We start from the raw sequence: 18,466 nt of genomic DNA, 5'->3' as shown, positions 1-18,466 counted from the left end.
TAGCATTATTACGCACAAACTATACGTTCAATATTTTGCTAATACTTAATCATTCGTCAAAAACTTACACATATAGGTATAACCCATAAATTTCGTGTTTTTTCTACAAAACGTTTTGATATCCAAATGGAGAATATAAACTTAGAACAAGTAAATGGCACAACTATAGAGGGACAATAAATAAGTTCCAACTATATGTAGAATAAGCCGTGACAATGGCTTTATTATAATTATGTTATGATTAATTGAAAAAAATTAGCATATTTTATGATTGTGCTTAATAATTTGTTCAGATAAACAACTATTTATGAAGTTATTTACATTAATTGCCGAGATAGAATTTGGTAATCTAAGATGGCAAAAGATGGAAACACCCCCATTATTTATTTAACTCACATCGGGTATTTCGTACTTCTGCTGTTCCGCTGTAAGTTCCCACCGCGGACAGACGATACTTGTCATTTTCATCGTTGATACGGAACGAGTCATATTCAGCGAAGTGTGGAGTCCCTTCCCTGTCGACCAGATCAATCCGGATTTGATAGTTCTCTTGATTGGTGATGTAATACAGCTTGTCATTACCCAACCAAAATTCATGAACGATCTGACCAAAGCCTTCTTTGTAGCTGGTCCAGTTACGGTAAAAATCAACAGAACCATTAACTCGACGTTGGAACACCTGAAATCAAAATAAATTAAGGACTTCCTAAGATTTACAAAGTTTTACAAAACTCAGAAGTCATGGGAATATTTATGAAGACTTACGTGACAGAACCAAAGGATGAACATAAATAAGTCAGTTACCGAGTACTTAAAGAACATAATCGAATATAAGACAATCCATAGTAAACAGAAAAAGAAGATTGGCATTTTACGAGCTTATGCTATTTGACTTCTAGTAGCAATCACATAAAGAAAACAAAATTACAAGAGAGTACCGATATTGTCACTATTCTGTTACACTCAGGGGGTAGGAGCCGGAGGAAGGGGGGCACTGGGGCATTTTTATTTGTTATTATTCACGTGCACCATAATAGTGTTGATGTGTAAATGTGTAAAATAATTGTGTCATGCATGCAAACATATAAGTCAACATTTTAAGTTCAGCTTATAATGTTTTATGTTAGTTGTTTTATAATATTCATTATCATACGGTTTTATATGTTTTCTAAATACATGTGTTTTGAGTAATGCAATACTAGTATACTTCTTCTTGAATTCGATCTTCTCTGGTTTGTGATATTTCTACTCCCTTGAAATCAATATAGCACACTCGACATGTACCTTCTTGTTATTCAACGTTATTGCCTGCAATTCATTTAAATACGTTTTTAACACCTTCCCCCATTGCCATATACAATCTATGCTAAACAAAATCAATAAGTTAAGAAGTAATCAATGTATCAATGTAACTTATATACGTGAAGTGCGTTTTCCCCCTGATAACATATGTATTGGTCCATAATGTCATCGTATACCGGACTATAGGAAATATCAACTCATTTCTCAAAAAACAAATTTTATGAATGTTGATTATGTGACACGGCAAAAGAGATTGTGTGCACGACGAGTCGGTTGAACATTCAACGCAGCTTATTTTTGATGGACGAGATCGCGTTTTTTTCTTCTCCCTGTTGTGGGCAACATATTTCTTAAGTAATGTAACATTTCACTTCGGTGTAAGGTAGCGTGTACTCACTGAGGGAATTCTAAAATAAACGCTTGAAACGTTTGTCGTTTTTAACAATGTATCATTAAAGAGTACGGTAAGCCAGATCAGTTAATTGGTTTAATTAATGGCGTAGATACCACTGTTGTTACAACTAGCATTGTATTTGTATTTGTAATAAGTAATGCTTTAAGGTTAACAATTTGAACGTAGCAATCACAGACAAACAAATAGAATTCAACGGAGGACAATCCGGATTTGTCACAATCTTTCAGTCTGTATCTGTGTAATGCTAATTAAATAAACTAATGACGCAAGTAATTACTTAATATTGAACATCAGTAAATAGTTTATGTCATCTGTGATTCATTATTTGTGAATTATATACCAAAAGCCTACAGAAATCTAGATTCTATTATGACTTACCGTCCATCCACCTCCGTCAGCCATGTTGCAATACACTGGAAATGGTGATCCAGGCCAGCCAGTTGGTTTAATGGTGTAGATACCACTTTCGTTAATACCAGCAGTATATACATCTTGGCAGTTAGTAACCTGCAAACATGTTTTTCCATCACCATAGTAACCAGCCGTGCAGTAACATTGGTGTACGTTGCCTTGTTTCTCACACTGTGCATTGGGGCTGCAACTGTATACGTCATCCCACGTGACACTGCCATTGATACAGTGAGCCATTCTTGTACAATCAGGGTTGACATAAAATCCACCGGCCTGTGCAATAGTAACGTGGTTGTAAACAGTGATAGTAAATTATAACAATAATAGGAATAACTATAACGATAGTAATGATAACTGTAGTGACGAAGATGACGACGACGATGACGATTAAAGTGAAGACGACGATGATGATGATGATATTTTTTTTTGCTGTCGGCATAAAGAATGGATAGCATTATATCAAAATTAACGTAGAGTCAAGGGGGGAAACTGGCAGAATACTGTCATTTGTACTTGAATTTAAACATCTGAAAGTCATTTATTTTATATTAAGTGACTTCTCGATATCTGGCTGCAGAAGTAAAGAATTGGGAAACTCACCGAAATGCTTGCATTCACACTTGTCATTTGACATGTGCAATTCTCAGGTGCCGCACAGACCATTTCATTGTCATCATTGTAGCATCGCAGCTGACCAAGTAGGCAGGCAGTCGGGATTGATAAAAGAGTTGTGTCGATTGACTGAGAGGAGCTTTCAACTGGCGGTGAGGTGGTGCTCTGCTTGGTTGTTTCAACCGAGGACACCGTAGTGTCAGGCAAGGAGGAGAGTGTGCTAATCGGCGGTGAGGTGGTGCTCGGCACGGTTGTTTCAACCGAGGACACCGTAGTGTCAGGCAAAGAGGAAAGTGTGCTAATCGGCGGTGAGGTGGTGCTCAGCACGGTTGTTTCAACCGGGGACACCGTAGTGTCAGGCAAAGAGGAGAGAGTGTTAATCGGTGGTGAGGTTGTGCTCTGCGTGGTTGTTTCAACCGAGGACACCGTAGTGTCAGGCAAAGAGGAGAGTGTGCTAATCGGCGGTGAGGTTGCGCTCTGCGTGGTTGTTTCAACTGGGGAGACCGTAGTCCCAGACAAAGAGTTGGTGCTCTGCTTGGTAGTATCATCTTAAATAGAGAACACAATTAAAAGGTGAATTTGTTAAAGGTAAATAAAGAGGTTCTTTCTTTCTCTGTGTTTGCAACCTGCGAAAATCTTGAGAAAACAGATGTAAATTCTGTTGGTATTTCACACCTTTCAATTAATCAGTTCCACTTAAGTCTGTCTCTATTAATGAAAAAACAATAGGTTGTCTGGAGTATGAAACGAACATGGAACAGTAGAAATATCCATAAATTCCTGTTCCGCTCGATTACAAGTAAAGTAATAACTTAAATCGAAGTGATTATTCGCAGGGCAGACCGGCGAATAACGTACACGGAACCTTATTCGCAGGGCTGTGACGATTTTGAAAATAGGTTTATTATTACGTTTTGCTATTGATACCAGTCAGTTTAGGGGCCTTGAAAAAGCCAACCTTTTGTTCCCAAATAGTCTTAGCCACTTCATAAGCTAATTTTTGGAGCCCCAGCAGTTCAAGTTTAAAAGCTTATTTTAAGGGAGCTTATCTTGGGATTCCCCAAAAGCCGATATTGCCTGAAAGCCAATATGGTCAAAGGTGTGACACCCCCCCCCCTCCCACACCTTTACATGCAAATGAGCAGTCACTCTGCAAAAAAAAGGTGAAAATGATCGAGGGATGACATTTTTATGTTGGCGGTACTAATGCTAGACTGGCTCAATCTTAAGGCCCTAGGCTCCCAAAACCAATCTTAACAGCATTAACCCAGCAAACACAAAACGTTATCATAACATTTTTAAAAGAGCCTCTAAAATATATTTTTATAACGTTAAATGTGGTGTTATAAAAGCGTCGGCATAACGTTTTTATGAGATATTAATGTTATATTAATGTTATTACGAAAAAATGTTTCGAAATGATAACCTGAAAACGTTTTCGTGACATATTTATTACACCACAAATAACGTTATCAAAACAAAAGACGAAACATTTTAATAACGTTTCAAAAACGTTTTTGTGTTTGCTGGGAAGATAGGAATCCCAAAGGCCAATAAATTCCTCAAAATATAGAGGCTCCCAATTAAGACTCTCAAAAAGATAGCTGGTGCCCAAAAGCAAACTCGAATAGCCCCAAAGCAAACTCGAATAGCCCAAAAATTACTGAGCCCGTTAACCCAGTCAAAGGCTGCCCTGTGAATAAGGTGTATGTGTCTGGCTATTCACAGGGCAGCCCTGCAAATAAGATGCTCGTGTCTGGCTATTCACAGGGCTGCCCTGTGAATAAGATACTTGTGTCTGGCTATTCACAGGGCTGCCCTGTGAATAAGGTGTGTGTGTGTGTCTGGCTATTCGCAGGGCTGCCCTGCGAACAAGCCCCACCAACTTAAATACCTGTTAGCTATTTAACAATTATTATTTAAAAAAATATCTTCTGAACTGACTTCGCTTTTGGTCATTCCACATATTCAAACTGTTTACCTTCGTCTTTATAGGACAAGCAGTGTTTTTCTATTCTTGTCAGCCTCTTAGCAAAGTCACGTGACTTTGTAGAGAAACAGTAAAAGCTGACAGACAGTGAGGGTGTGAAGAAGGTGGTGCTCTTTCTGATGGTGTAAAGATGTATCATCTAAAGGCATCAGTAGATTTCTCCTTGGTGGGCAGAGGATGGTTACAGCGCTAGCTCCATCCTCAGCGCACTAAATATTCATATATGATAGGGGGTTAAGCAAGCAGGAGAAACAGTCAAATAAGACGAGGAAATGTGCAAATAACCATCTAATTATTGCATATGACAAAGTCAAATTCTTGCTAGATCAAAGGGGTATGAATAACCTCAAGGGCGGCGGGGAACCGGGGGGAGGCACATGGGGCACGTGCCCCCCCACTTTTCCTCAGGTTAAAAATGTGCCCCTTTTCTACATAAAAATTGGGGTGTCTCAAGTTAGCAATTAGAGGCCAGGGAACCAGAATGAACACTCGGGAAGGGCCGTTTCCGGCCATCTGAGGGGTTTGTAAAACCAAAAATTTTCTTGGACGCTCCGCGCCAACCGAAGGTGGCGCTTCGCTCAGATAGTCGTGCACACAACTTTGCAAATCCTGGCTACGCCCCTGACTTTTAATGAATTTAAGTGGGTCAAACTCAATAGCTATTTCGAATGGAAAAAAAATTGTTAAGATATTATCAAGAAATAAACTCTAATTAAGATGATTCCTACATTAGCAACTAGCATGTTTTCACCTCATTTTGTCTCAAAAGAAAACTTGTTCCTTGTGTCCCAATTTGCACATTGGATGTTGCAGTGCTATATGCATATTTTCCTTGAGGGGGGTGGGGGGCGTTGATGGAGTGATGTGTTTATGCAAATAAGATAATGCAATAAGGGTTATAAAGGGTACTAAATATAAGGCTGCATCAGTCCAATCGAATTTCTGCAAAGTGCCCTTTGATGTCGGTGCCCCCCCACCAGATTGAAAGTGCTTCCGCCGCCCTTGAATAACCTTAAATCAGTGTTTAAATGGAAAGGTGAAATAACGGGATCATGTCGATTTTGTCATTTCTGCGGTACAGTCAGTACGCGCGATATTGAAGTATAACCTAACGTTAGCTCTTACGTTGTTAGGCTAGGTTAGGCCAGATCCTTTCCCTGATGTAGTAAATACGCTGTACTAGCTATGAGATAGTATAGGCTAGTATTTGTATAGTAAGTACTTTCGGACTAGGCCTAAGTCTAGACCTAAGTAAGTATATTCCTACTGTGTGTCATACTCAAAGCAAGACCTTCCCTAATTAACGACCGCCTCTAGTACTACTTCTACCAAATGCGAGTAATTGTGGTGTACGCTAACTCCTGAGGGCACACCTAATCAAAGCCACACATTATAGTGATATTATGCATAGACCTTTGTGCTTTGGGGTCAGTACACTTTAGTCTTAGACCATGTAGGCCTAGCCTGCCTTCGCTTTTAAAAGACTGTAGGCTTAGGCTATACTACTAGTGGTCTTACATGTTCGGGAAATGGCTATTAGTGATTGCCGACAGTGAAGGAAGAGATTGCTTAAAATTGCAAGTGATGCATTTATTGTAGTGGCCTACATTAACCTCTGAGTGTAAAACTTACCCAGGCTAGGCTATAACCAGTTAAGCTATATTAGTAAACTTAGGTTATATGCATTTGAAATTTAATTTAAAAAATGATAATTTTGTACTATTCATTTATAAAAACCAAGAAACTTGTGAATGGATCATCTCAATCTAGACTATAGTTCAATGTAAATTATGGGGGGGGGGGGTACTTGTTTGTCAAACTTAAAAATGTTTGGTGAAATTAATTAGGCTAAGCCTACTAATGCAATGATATAGGTATAGCCTAGGCCTAGCCACAAATAAGTTTTATCCACGTGAGACATGTAAAAATGAAACACCACATAACTAGGTCACAGCTTTGCACTCCTAATGTTATAAGCCTCACACTATAAAACAGAAATGAGTTTTATTACATCTCATGCTGTTCTTATTCTACAATTATACTCCCCAGAAGTAGGTTTTGAAGCACTGTCAGTGAGGCAGATTATATTTCCATATTAGGCACAGCAGATCATGAATTTGGTGTAAATCTCAATAAACTGAACTGCCCATAGCAGGGACTCCTTATATCATTGATTTTCTGAACATTAAAAAGGGACACATTTACAGTAAGGCATATTATGTTTCCGTATATATCACAGCAGATCATGAATTTGGTGTAAATCTCAATAAACTGAACTGCCAAAGCAGGGACTCCTTATATCATTGATTTTCTGAACATTAAAAAGGGACACATTTACAGTAAGGCATATTATGTTTCCGTATATATCACAGCAGATCATGAAATCGGTGTAAACCTCAATAAACCGAACTGCCCATAACAGGATTCCTTATAGTATGATTTCTGAACAATCTAAAGGGACACATATACAGTTTTCATGGGAGAGAATGTTTGTATGGATACAAACTGATAAGTATTTAAACATGGTACAAAACTCAAATAAAGACCGTTAATGTAATTGATTTTGTTTTACTTTGAAACTATTTCTAACAAAGGTGACCGGCTTCTGTTAGGTGCAGAAATAAATAACTCTTTCTGCTGTTATGTGTTATTTTTTTGGCAGAAATGGAAGATTTGTACCGAGAGGAGCTAACAGCCACGACAGAGTACAAGAGGCACACAACCTTCAGCCTTCCATTACCGTACTTGCAAACTACATGAAAAATCTGTAGGCTGCAGTTTACTTAGCCCTATGATGGTATATTGTAGTTGAGCAACTACAACTCATACCATCAAGTCAAAAGTCCAACACAAAAATGAGTTGCAAGGTGATTGATACCATGTATAAGTTATGCATGTAGAGGTCAATTGAGGTCACTGCGATCATTGCAATATACCATTATCTCATACTTCCATACACTTCTTCCTATTAAAGTGTTAAAATATATCGATTTATCTTTGCACAAGATTGATCTCTTACTCTCCGCAAATTGTGATAGCATAACTTGAAGCCACTGCGAAGTCATCAATTTTACATTAGATGAATTTCTTGTGATAGAGAACTTCAGTTAAATTAAAGTGCATCTATCTTAGAAATGTCAAAACAGAGAGGCCAAATCAGGACTGTACAACACATAATTGTACACTATGCTAAGCATATCCTACATTCTGTATTGCAGATGGCAAGTCTCTGACTTCTAGTTTTATTTCTCCATGGTATAAACAAAGAGTGTGACCATAGCCTTCAGTAAAGTGTCAGTCCTCTTTAAAATTCTTGCCATAGAGCAGTGAGATGCTTGCGAGTCACTTCGCCCAACAACCATTTCGCCCAACTGCCATTTCACCCAACCAGCCTGGTCATTTCGCCCAACCGCGTTGGTCATTTCGCCCAACCAGCATGGTCAGTTCGCCCAACCGTGTTGGTCATTTCGCCCAACCGTGTTGGTCATTTCGCCCAACCGTGTTGGTCATTTCGCCCAACCGTGTTGGTCATTTCGCCCAACCTTATTTTTACTAATATTCAGTCAGAATAATATTACTTTTTCTATTCCACCAGTTCAATTTGATTTATTTTGGGTAAGGTTACTTCGTAATAGGTAAATAAAGTGAGGTCCGCTCGATATCGATCTGAGTCTGAGCAGTTATTTCGGGTATAATGGGAGGATTACACTACTTTAGGCGTTTACGCATACAATGGAAGTTATATTATTATACAAACAAAGGGGAATCGGTGTGGAATAATATAACCGTTTCTATTTCACTAGTTCAATTTGATTTATTTTGGGTTATATTATTGGTAGTTATATTATTGAAATGGGGTGTAGGCGGTTTTACACTATCTAACGCAACGTAGTAGCCAAGAACCTGAAGTATTTTTAATATTATTAGTATAAGTATTGAAATGGGGGTGTAGGCGGTTTTACACTATCTAACGCAACGTAGTAGCCAAGAACCTGAAGTATTTTTAAGGGAGGGCCCGAAGAACATGAACTTATAGCATGCTCCTCATGGTGAAACATAATTGCACCTATTAGGTGAATTGAGTGTACTTTTAATGGTAAGAAAGACTAGCGTAGGTTCTTATGACCAACTTAAGTATAAGTATTTTTCAATAATTGATGTTATTGCATTTGTGAGTCAGTAATCCGCAGTTATTGTTTTGGTCAGCCAAGCGTTAATCCGGTCAACCAGACGTTTATCGGAGGCCTATTGTTTGTGGTTTATTAATCCACACCTATTGTTCTGCTTGATGACTTCGGTCAAGGTTTATCAAGTCCGCCAGGCATTAATCAAGGGTATTGTTCACAGCAGTTATGTGTTTATCTAGTTCTACATAGTGTTAATCTAATGTTATACAAACACAGGGGAATCGGTCTTCATAAAAACCTATCAAACCTAACCCCTAAAATACTGGTCCATCCTACTGACTAACAATTCCGGAACGTTAAGTGAAAAACAATATATATATAAAACCCGTCCGTAATATTTATCAATGTAACCACATATGTAATCACATATGTAGGCCTAATCAATTTAACCACGACTTCAAGTTTCCTTAATACTCGGTTCGCATCCCGTAACGTTAACAATTCCCGACCGTTTACTATCAAACCTATCAAACCTAACCCCTAAAACACTGATCCATCCTCAAGATTCCTTAATATTCGGTTCGTATTCTGTAACGTTTCCTTACTAAAGTTATACAAAGAAAAGGACTTCAAGTTTCCTTAATATTCCTTAATATTCGAACGTTTACTATCAAACCTAACCCTCAACACACTGATCGGTCCTCAAGTTTCCTTAATATTCGGTTCGTATCCTGTAACTTTAACAATTCCCGAACGTTTACTTTTCAAGTATCATATTTAATCAAGGTTGGGCGAAATGACCAGGCTGGTTGGGCGAAATGACCAGGCTGGTTGGGCGAAATGACCAGGCTGGTTGGGCGAAATGACCAGGCTGGTTGGGCGAAATGACCAGGCTGGTTGGGCGAAATGGTAAGGTTGGGCGAAATGGCAGTTGGGCGAAATGGTTGTTGGGCGAAGTGTCCTGCTTCCAGTGACATCTTGGCTATCTTGGAAAAAGGGGGGGGGGGAGGTTGGGAGAAGATGTAAACTTTCAGTGAATGTTATTTTACTGTATCAAATTTAAACAATTTCACAAATCTTTTGTTGCAGATGAACTTGGCATTTTCTCTTGTCACTCTGTTGTTTTGGGGAATTTCAACATCGAAGGGTGCAATGGTGCATCCTTGCAATTATTCATATACATGTAAAACAAGTAATTGTTATTTTTTAGATTTATGTTTAATCTACATGAAATTGTGTTAGCTGATAGCCCACTGATTATTGGTAAAGTGGAACCAGTTTAGATCTGTAAGGAAATTAAGGAAATTGAACAATTTATTTACTGAGGTATCAGCAAGAAGCAACAGGACTTTGCAAAGCATGGCAACAAATTTGTCTGAAGCGAAGAGAAAATTGCTTGATAGAGAGCTTTCAGTGCTCCTACCTTCATCTACCATAAAATGACAACAGAAACACTGTTGAACCAGTATCACAACCTTTGGTTTGACTATCGGCTAAGTGCTGTAAATAACACTATTGACTCATTTTGCTCTAAGCGACGTGTAATGCACATTTACACATTTGACCTTCGCCTATTATGCAATTGGTATGTCAAGTTCACGAACACAGGCTGTTTGTACTTAAACCTCCATTTTCTTGTTTGTCGCAAAAAGATCAGAGGAAACGACCGTGAAGAATCTTTAATCTTTAATTGGCTGCCAACACAGTGTGTTACTGCACTTGCTATAAAAAAAAGGCTAATGCAATTTATTCCTTTTCTAAAACTGAAACTGATAAAATGATAATGTTTTCAAAAAGTTTGGCACAAACTAGTAGACTGTAGAAAGCGATTAATCTTCTTTTTCATTCTAGTTCGTTAGCACACCATTTATTACTTTAATTGCTTCATTCCTTTCCTAGATTGGTACAAACTGGAAGAGGTGAAAAATGAGAAATTGAGAGAGGCTACCAAGTAACACAGCTTTGCAGTAGTAGAATGATGTCTTTGGCTTGGATGATGCACATCAAGAATGTGATTGTAGCTGTTTTTATGAGAAAAAATTGATGTTTTGCATTTCAATTCATCTCTCTGAACTTTAATTAAACTTGCATAGAGATGGCCTGTGATGAAGAGACATGTGGAAGTGCACAGGAATTATATGTCATAGGTCATTTAGGGTTCAGTTTAGTTAATTGTTTTGAAACGCTTCTTCCTGAGTCCTGGGACGGACATATTAATGAATGCAAAACGTGATCATAATTATGGTCATTCAGAATTTCAGAAAGTTCATGTTCAAGGACACTTTGGTCTATTCTTTAACTACTTAACTGTTTGCTCAAAATCTTTTCAAATTAATCTTTCTTGTTATGATAATAAGCTTTAACTTACCACTTTCTATTGGAGTTAAAATGATTTGCACAAGTATGTGAGGTCCAAGGATGAGCTTATGACTAAAACGTTAATGGTATTTTTGGAAGCCTAATTATTGTCCTGCAGATGTTCGGTTTGGCTGTGCAAAGTGGTAAAATATAATTGTAATTCAAATAAAAATATGAATAAATTACCAATAAGTAAATAATTAGATTAAAACAATAAATTTGGTATTAGGTCATCCTAATCAACAACAATGTGGACATAGATCTTCTAAGACCTTCCTATCTAGTTTAATGGTAGTCAGTATAGGCCCCAAATTATAGCACGCTATAATGGCAAGAAGTTTTCAAAAAGTACCCTCCTGGAGGTCTTTACTCTCCAATTAGTCTCAGACATATTTAAGGAACACACAAGATGGCTGAATGGGAAAATTTCCTCAAAGGTTGTAATAAAAACAGTTTAAAAATTCTGACTAAAGGTGACCACATTTGAATATCTAGCATATTTGCGGCTAATACAGCATACCTAAAGTTAAAGAAAAGAAGCTACTGACACAGGGCTGAATTTTGTCGTAACAAAGGTTATTGGGAGAGAGGCGTTGATCAAGTTTTTCAAGAGAGGATTTCTTGTTCTACACTGAAAACTGTTCAAGTGATTTTCAAGTTATCCTTGTGCAAAAGTGCTGATCAAGGTCTTGGTATCCCTGTTACATTTCACAGTTGATGTCGAGCAATCAGAGCTTCAGCATGTGACGATGGTTATGCTGTAAATATGTCCTCAAAATTTTGTTTTTAGTATTGCATTTCTTATATTAATTCATTGTATAAGTATTTGAGGAATGAATTAAACTAAATTGCGAAAGTTCACCTAGTACTCAAAATTCAAAAGTAATGGAGATGCAAATAAAGTTAGCTATCAGTAACATTGATGATGTTATTTTATAATTTATGTTTTGCTTTTTCTCAATTTGAATGCATTGCTACTTAAATGGAGAATAAGGTGGCATACCAAATAGTATTAACAAGGAAAGGGGTGATTTAACCAGGAATGAGGTGGAAAATCAGTTTAATATTAACTAGGATAATGGTGACATCAACCAGGAAATGTTGTTTAATTTAACCAGAAAGGAGTGCAATATTCTGTGATATTAACCAGGATAGTATTAGCACCAACCAGGAAAAGTGTGGTAAATTTGACCCGGAGAGGTGAAATATTTCATGATATTAACCAGGATAGTATTAGCATTAACCAGGAAATGTTGGTTAATTTGACCAGGAAAGAGGTGGAACATTTTATGATATTAACCAGAACAGTATTAGCACAAACCAGGAAATGTTTGTTCATTTGACCAGGAAAGAGGTGAAATATTTCATGACATTTACCAGGATAGTATTAGCATCAACCAGGAAAAGTGTGGTAAATTTGACCAGGAGAGGTGAAATATTTCATGATATTAACCAGGATAGTATTAGCTTCAACCAGGAAATTCATTTTTGTGGGACCGTTCCACTAAATAAACGGGAAGGCGGGGCTGGGGGGTGGGGGCAACTTATGAGCGTAAGAGTCCCGTCCGCCCAAAATTGACCAAAATATACCTTCATTCTGAGTGATATTAGAAGGCGCTTAACCAAGTGACAAAATATAAAATTCCTGGCATATTATAAAATATCCACATAAAGATGCTCACGTTATGCTTATTGAATTCTAGTTTGACGTTTCAATGACTCTGTTAATAACGATATCCCATTATGTTTACCTGAAATGAACAGCGATTGTCCTAAATAGGATGTTAATTTAGTAACTCGTCAATTAAAAAAGGATAAAAAATTACTACTTGTGGATCGGACAACATCCCTTGGTCCGTATTTACATGTTTCTCTACTGAATGAGTCCCAATATACACATCAAATATCCATGAAAGCTTGCAAAATAGTGAAATCCCTAGCCTGTGGAAAACGGCATTAACATTCCCTGTTCCAAATTTCAAGTGAAGAATCTCCAACATGTAAATGATTTTAGACCAACTGATTTAGCGAGTATTGTATTTGACATAATGCAAAAGCTTCTGCTGCCACAGTTGATGGTTAGGTGTTAATCAGTGTGGGGGTAAACGTCAATTTGCTTACAGAAAAGATGTACCATGTGATTTTACGTATCCATGAAGTTGCGTCCCAATTGAATAACAAGCTAAACACTATGTCAAAGGTGCTTTACCTGGATTTCTCTTCAATACGATCAAGTTAACAAAAGATTAATCTGGAATTATACTGATCCATGGCTATTAAATTGGTTTTAGCTCATTTCATAACGACAGTTTTAACGACAAGTTAAATTAGAAAAGGACTATAAAAGTTGGGTCCATTGTCTGCTCTACTGTATACACGGACGAAATTAAATCTAACGATCATCTCTCAGTCACAAAATATGCTTATGAAACTGCATTATCATGCAAAATATACAAGATTTCATTTGTCGATCATCCTTTCAATTATCAGCAATATGTTAATGATATAGTTTCAACAAACCATCGAAAGAACTTATTGCTCATTCCCCCAAAAAACCCAAATATATATATATATATATATATATATATATATATATATATATATATATAATCGTATTGGTATGTATGTAACGTTTATTATCCTTGGTTCTCCAATGTATGTAGCCTACATCTCTAAACATCTCTAATATATCTTTTCAACCGATGATTCAAGCTGTTGGTTGTATGAATGTTCCCCAAAGTAAAAATATGAGAAAACAGATGATCGCATCCATTTCAACAAAATTCCATAAACTTTATAAAGTTTTCTTGTTAGTACTTTAACCTTAACTATAGCAGGAAAATGAATGGAAAATTGTATATTATGTTGTAATCACTTAGGACAAGATCTAGTTGAACTATAGAAATGAAAGTCTTACCATTTGTTGGACCTTTGTAACAACTTCCTCCAACACCAGGAAACTTCTCCGCAAATTTACACAATCCTAAAAGCGAAATGACAAAACAAAAGGCACATTGGAGTTTACTAATGATTACAAGTTTGTCACGGGAGCATGTCCGCGTTTCGGGAGGATTGGGGTGGGAGCGGAAGGGTGAATTACCATTTCAAGAGGATCGGATTTGCTTTCAGCATAATTTTTTTTCTCAGAATGTTGAATTCAAATTGTAGAAAGTGTAGTTACATCTGTTTCTAACTCATTTCTTGAATTCAAAGTTGTTCCAGATCTCTTTCGTATGTTTATTTTTATTGTGCACAAAACCATGTAGTCAAATATCTGAGCTGCTTTGATTTCTTCCTTCTTTATTAAACATAAAAGTGCGTTTTAATTCGTTATTATTGATTACATAAATTGATATATAGGTTTCCGTCTACAAACTTACTCTTGTCACATACCTTGATATATTCGTGCCAAATTTCCGATTACAATCATTATCGTAAGTTATATCGTAACTTTGAGTAACCATAGAAACACCAAGTAAAAAAAAAACAGAGTATAGCAATCCCCCAATTACACCATATACACAACGTCACATCACTGCTGACAGAACAAACTGTTTTATTTGAAAATAGAAGTGGATTATGCTACAAGTACATCAAGGTCTCGCTAGTTCTTATTCTATATATCGTAAATGAATAAGGTTTCAAGCTACTGACTGTATGCATATTTACTTTATTTCAGTTGTCAAATGCATGATAAGGAACGGAAAAAAATATATAAATTAAGAATACTCACTGCCTGCTGCTAAAGATGTACCAAAACATGCCATGAAAATAAGAAGGTGTTGGAAACATATGCTATTTTCTTTAACAGCCATGTTTTTCAGTTGTTCTCAGATCTGAGCAGAGTCTGATTAAAAATGTTCGGTACATGTTCTATGTCATGGTTTTTAAATTGCCATATGTTGTCGAGCTTTTAAGAGATTCATGCATATTCATCAATTCACTAAAGGTTGGGTCTCTTTTTCTAATCTCTGCGCAGTAGGGAAGTTTAACGAATCGTGGGAGGCTAATATGTTAATCAGTTAATAAGATGGGAGGAGACAATTAAATGGCTGACTGGCTCGATATTTTAATATGAAACATAGATTGTTCGCCAATAAGGTTACTTAAATATGTCATGAAATTCGTCTTTACTCAAGGATGAGTAGTAATTTAAAAAATACCTTCTTAAACTGCCAATAAATAAAACAGCGCTGTATTGACAGGAACGATTAAGACCATATCTAGTGGGATTTATATTTTGCTCAAATTACAAAAAAAAAACGCAGGAAGGAGGAGCGATTAAAGATAAAGATTGTGAAATTTGAGAAAAGAGCCATGTCAGCTATCCCAAGGTATAATAGTTTGCATCACATAACTTAATGAAATTTGATATCCCCGACTGCTTTCCCCGGAAAAGGCTATTACCTGATTGGTTGGCTGGTTTCTCGATAACTCTGGCATATCCTATTCAGGAAAATGTTTTTCATGAACAAACATATATTGACCTTTCTTGGGATCTATCTAATTGATACATTTTTGAACAATTGAAGGTCCTTATATGCAATCTGGTGCAATGTTTTGCCAGTTTCACCATTATCATATGATATCAAATTATCAGCAGATTTTGTTTCCTGTTTGAATTCTTTGTTCTTTTCAATATTATATCAGAAAGACAAACAAAGTGCTCTTTTACAAATTTTCCAGTAGGATGATTCTCGTTTATTGTCCAATGTCTGGACTTTAATAGAGTTGACGAACTTCACTGATGGACAATATAAACTTTCATATATTGTAGCAGAATTTCACATCATTATGATAAGATTATACGGTTTCTAATGTTTAGAGAGAAGTAAAAATGCATCAATTCATTACGCATAATTATGCGTCCTGCATTACATAACATAGACCTAGTGCCCTTCATGTAGGTTTACCGGGCATATATTAAAAGGGAGAGGCACTCATAGACTGTTGCAAATTCAAATACATCTGGTAATGTTTAAAACAATGCAGAGTCAGAATGTATGCTTAGGCTAAGTACGTTAGCTTGTGTGTGACAGCCGAGGCAAAATGAATGAATCTCGTTCAAATATTCCGCCCAGTGGATGTAAAACACTACCTTTAAATTAAAGTATAACAATCATTAAATTGATCAAAATATTGTATTTTTTAACTTTGATCAGAGCTATAGGCTATACTATCTTTGAAATTCCCTGACTAAGGAAGACTAATGTATGAATGTTAACATCTGGACAATTTGAGGCAACCCAAGTTTACAAAGTACTTAGTACCAACCACAATTGAGTAGATTAAAGAGAAGTTGATAATTTGCTAAGAGAAGAAACACTGTAATAATTATTTATAGGAAGCGCGTATCACGTACGATTGCTTAATAAGCTTCATAACATGCTGTTCGTGCAACAACTTATGACGAATCATAGAAAGGATGAAAACGCACGTTTTCGTCGTCGTTGTGCATACGGTTCGTGACACTCCATCGAGTGCAGTTAGGTAGGCTATATGTATTTTATTACGCAGTAGCCAACTGTAGGTTTGTAAAAGGCTATAGGCTAAATTAAGCTAATTGCATCTGCCAAACTAAGTAGCTGAATCAGTAAGCCGAAGTGCTATTACGATTATAATCGAGTCAACGGAGCTGACGAGTATTCAAGATCAAAAGAGCACTGACAAAATACCATGCAAAAAACAACAGTTTTTAACATTTTTTCGACACTGAAAGGGAGGAGCAGTTGCTCCCACTGCTCCCCTGGCTACGTCCCTGCCTATAACTACGAGATAGTGACTCCAGATACAATCTGGCTTCTAATGGTATAGACGTATTCTTTGAGAACGTACGTGCATGAACTTAATTCAATTTAAAACAACGGATTCACACAGAGATTACAGTAACTATTATCCATCTAAGTTTTGTACCACAGTAAAAGCTGGATCGTGTCGATGAATCTGTTTAATCGGTAGGATGTGATACTATAGGTTTATAGTAAGAACTAAGGATATCTGTAATCCCAACAAATGCATCGAAATGGATTTACAGTAGTAACTCTATCCTCTGTGTGTATCAGGTGGTTAAATACAAAAAAGTTGAATTACCTTTCAAAGCTCTGACTTGGAAGAATTAATATTTAATTCTGTCTTACATTTACTAAAGTGGCAACAAACGGAAAATTAGTGACCTTAGTGTCTTAAACAAACAATGATAATACGTCACATGTGAAACGACATATCACAGGACTTAGAGACCTAGAAAGCTATCGGCGATTTAGTATGTACAGTGAGTCAACTAGTGTATTTGTATGGAGCATGCTACCTAAGTTGTTTCCAGGTTTAATCCGTCCGTATTCTCGTTGGTTATAGGATATTTTTCTTATTTAGTTATTCATATTACTAAATGTCAATTTTAATCGCGAGTTCATTATTCACTGACTTGCACGAGGTTGTGAAGGACTCGGAATCGTAAATTCATCATTCGAGAAAAAACAAGTCCATGAATGGTCAATATGGTGTATAATTTACCTAATTTGAATAAATACATATTTGGCTGTAGATCATTACCTTTTTCCTGACAAGAATGTCACTAATAGAGAATTTGAAACCGTTGTTCATGATATACCAAAGTGATCGAGCAACCGCCTAGGTAGTCAGGTAATATTCGTTTCCGTGGAGAGGGAGAGGGAGGGAGGGGAGGGGTTACAGAAGGGGAACGCAGTCGGGGACATCAAATGTCATCAAGATATGTGTTGCAAACTATTAGACCTATTAGAAAAGCAGACATGGATCTTTTCTCTAATCTGACAATCTATATCTTTAATCTTTGTTCCTTCCTGTGTTACTTTGATATGAACAAATTATAAATTATAAATTAAACTTGATATGATCACAATCATTTTTTTTAATACAGCGCTGCTTTATTCATTGAAAGTTGGGGATGGCTACTATTCATCCGAATTGTGTACAGTCGTATTTTCGTACATATTTAAAACACCCTATGGCCAACAAATCTATGTTTCGTATTAATTGAAACTATTAGTTGATTCCCTCATTGTTAATGCATTGTTTGCATATAAGCCGTACATGATGCATATAAAATAAATCCATGAAAAGGAGGAGATGATAAAAACTGAAATGAATATTACAAACAAACACAACATCGACAGTTCCTAGAGAAGTTCAAACAAGACGCCATTATGAAACGCAAAATAGAAGATAAATGAAAAGGAAAAATATCGTAGGTTGCTAGGAGAACCAGGATTT

General features: G+C 36.7%; 1 protein-coding gene across 2 annotated transcripts in view; it reads right to left on the bottom strand.

The window, feature by feature from the left end:
• LOC139974545 (uncharacterized) overlaps positions 1–15,071 on the bottom strand; it is a 16,460-nt gene extending 1,389 nt beyond the window's left edge. The window contains exons 1-5 of one of the 2 annotated variants that reach the window (XM_071981757.1): positions 14,949–15,071; positions 14,133–14,198; positions 2,729–3,288; positions 2,096–2,401; positions 397–679 (exon numbers count right to left, since the gene is read on the bottom strand). In XM_071981757.1, coding sequence (XP_071837858.1) covers positions 397–679; positions 2,096–2,401; positions 2,729–3,288; positions 14,133–14,198; positions 14,949–15,030 — 1,297 coding nt within the window. In that variant the 5' untranslated portion in view covers positions 15,031–15,071. Of the gene's footprint in view, positions 1–396; positions 680–2,095; positions 2,402–2,728; positions 3,289–14,132; positions 14,199–14,608; positions 14,740–14,948 lie in introns of those variants that run through there. The other variant, XM_071981758.1, reaches the window with a different exon arrangement.
• Between the last annotated feature and the right edge of the window lie 3,395 nt (positions 15,072–18,466).

This window comes from Apostichopus japonicus, chromosome 9, assembly GCF_037975245.1.
Source record: "Apostichopus japonicus isolate 1M-3 chromosome 9, ASM3797524v1, whole genome shotgun sequence".
NCBI lineage: Eukaryota > Metazoa > Echinodermata > Holothuroidea > Aspidochirotida > Stichopodidae > Apostichopus > Apostichopus japonicus.
The sequence above is the reverse complement of the archived record's forward strand: the minus strand, read 5'-3'. Positions and strand labels throughout refer to the sequence as shown.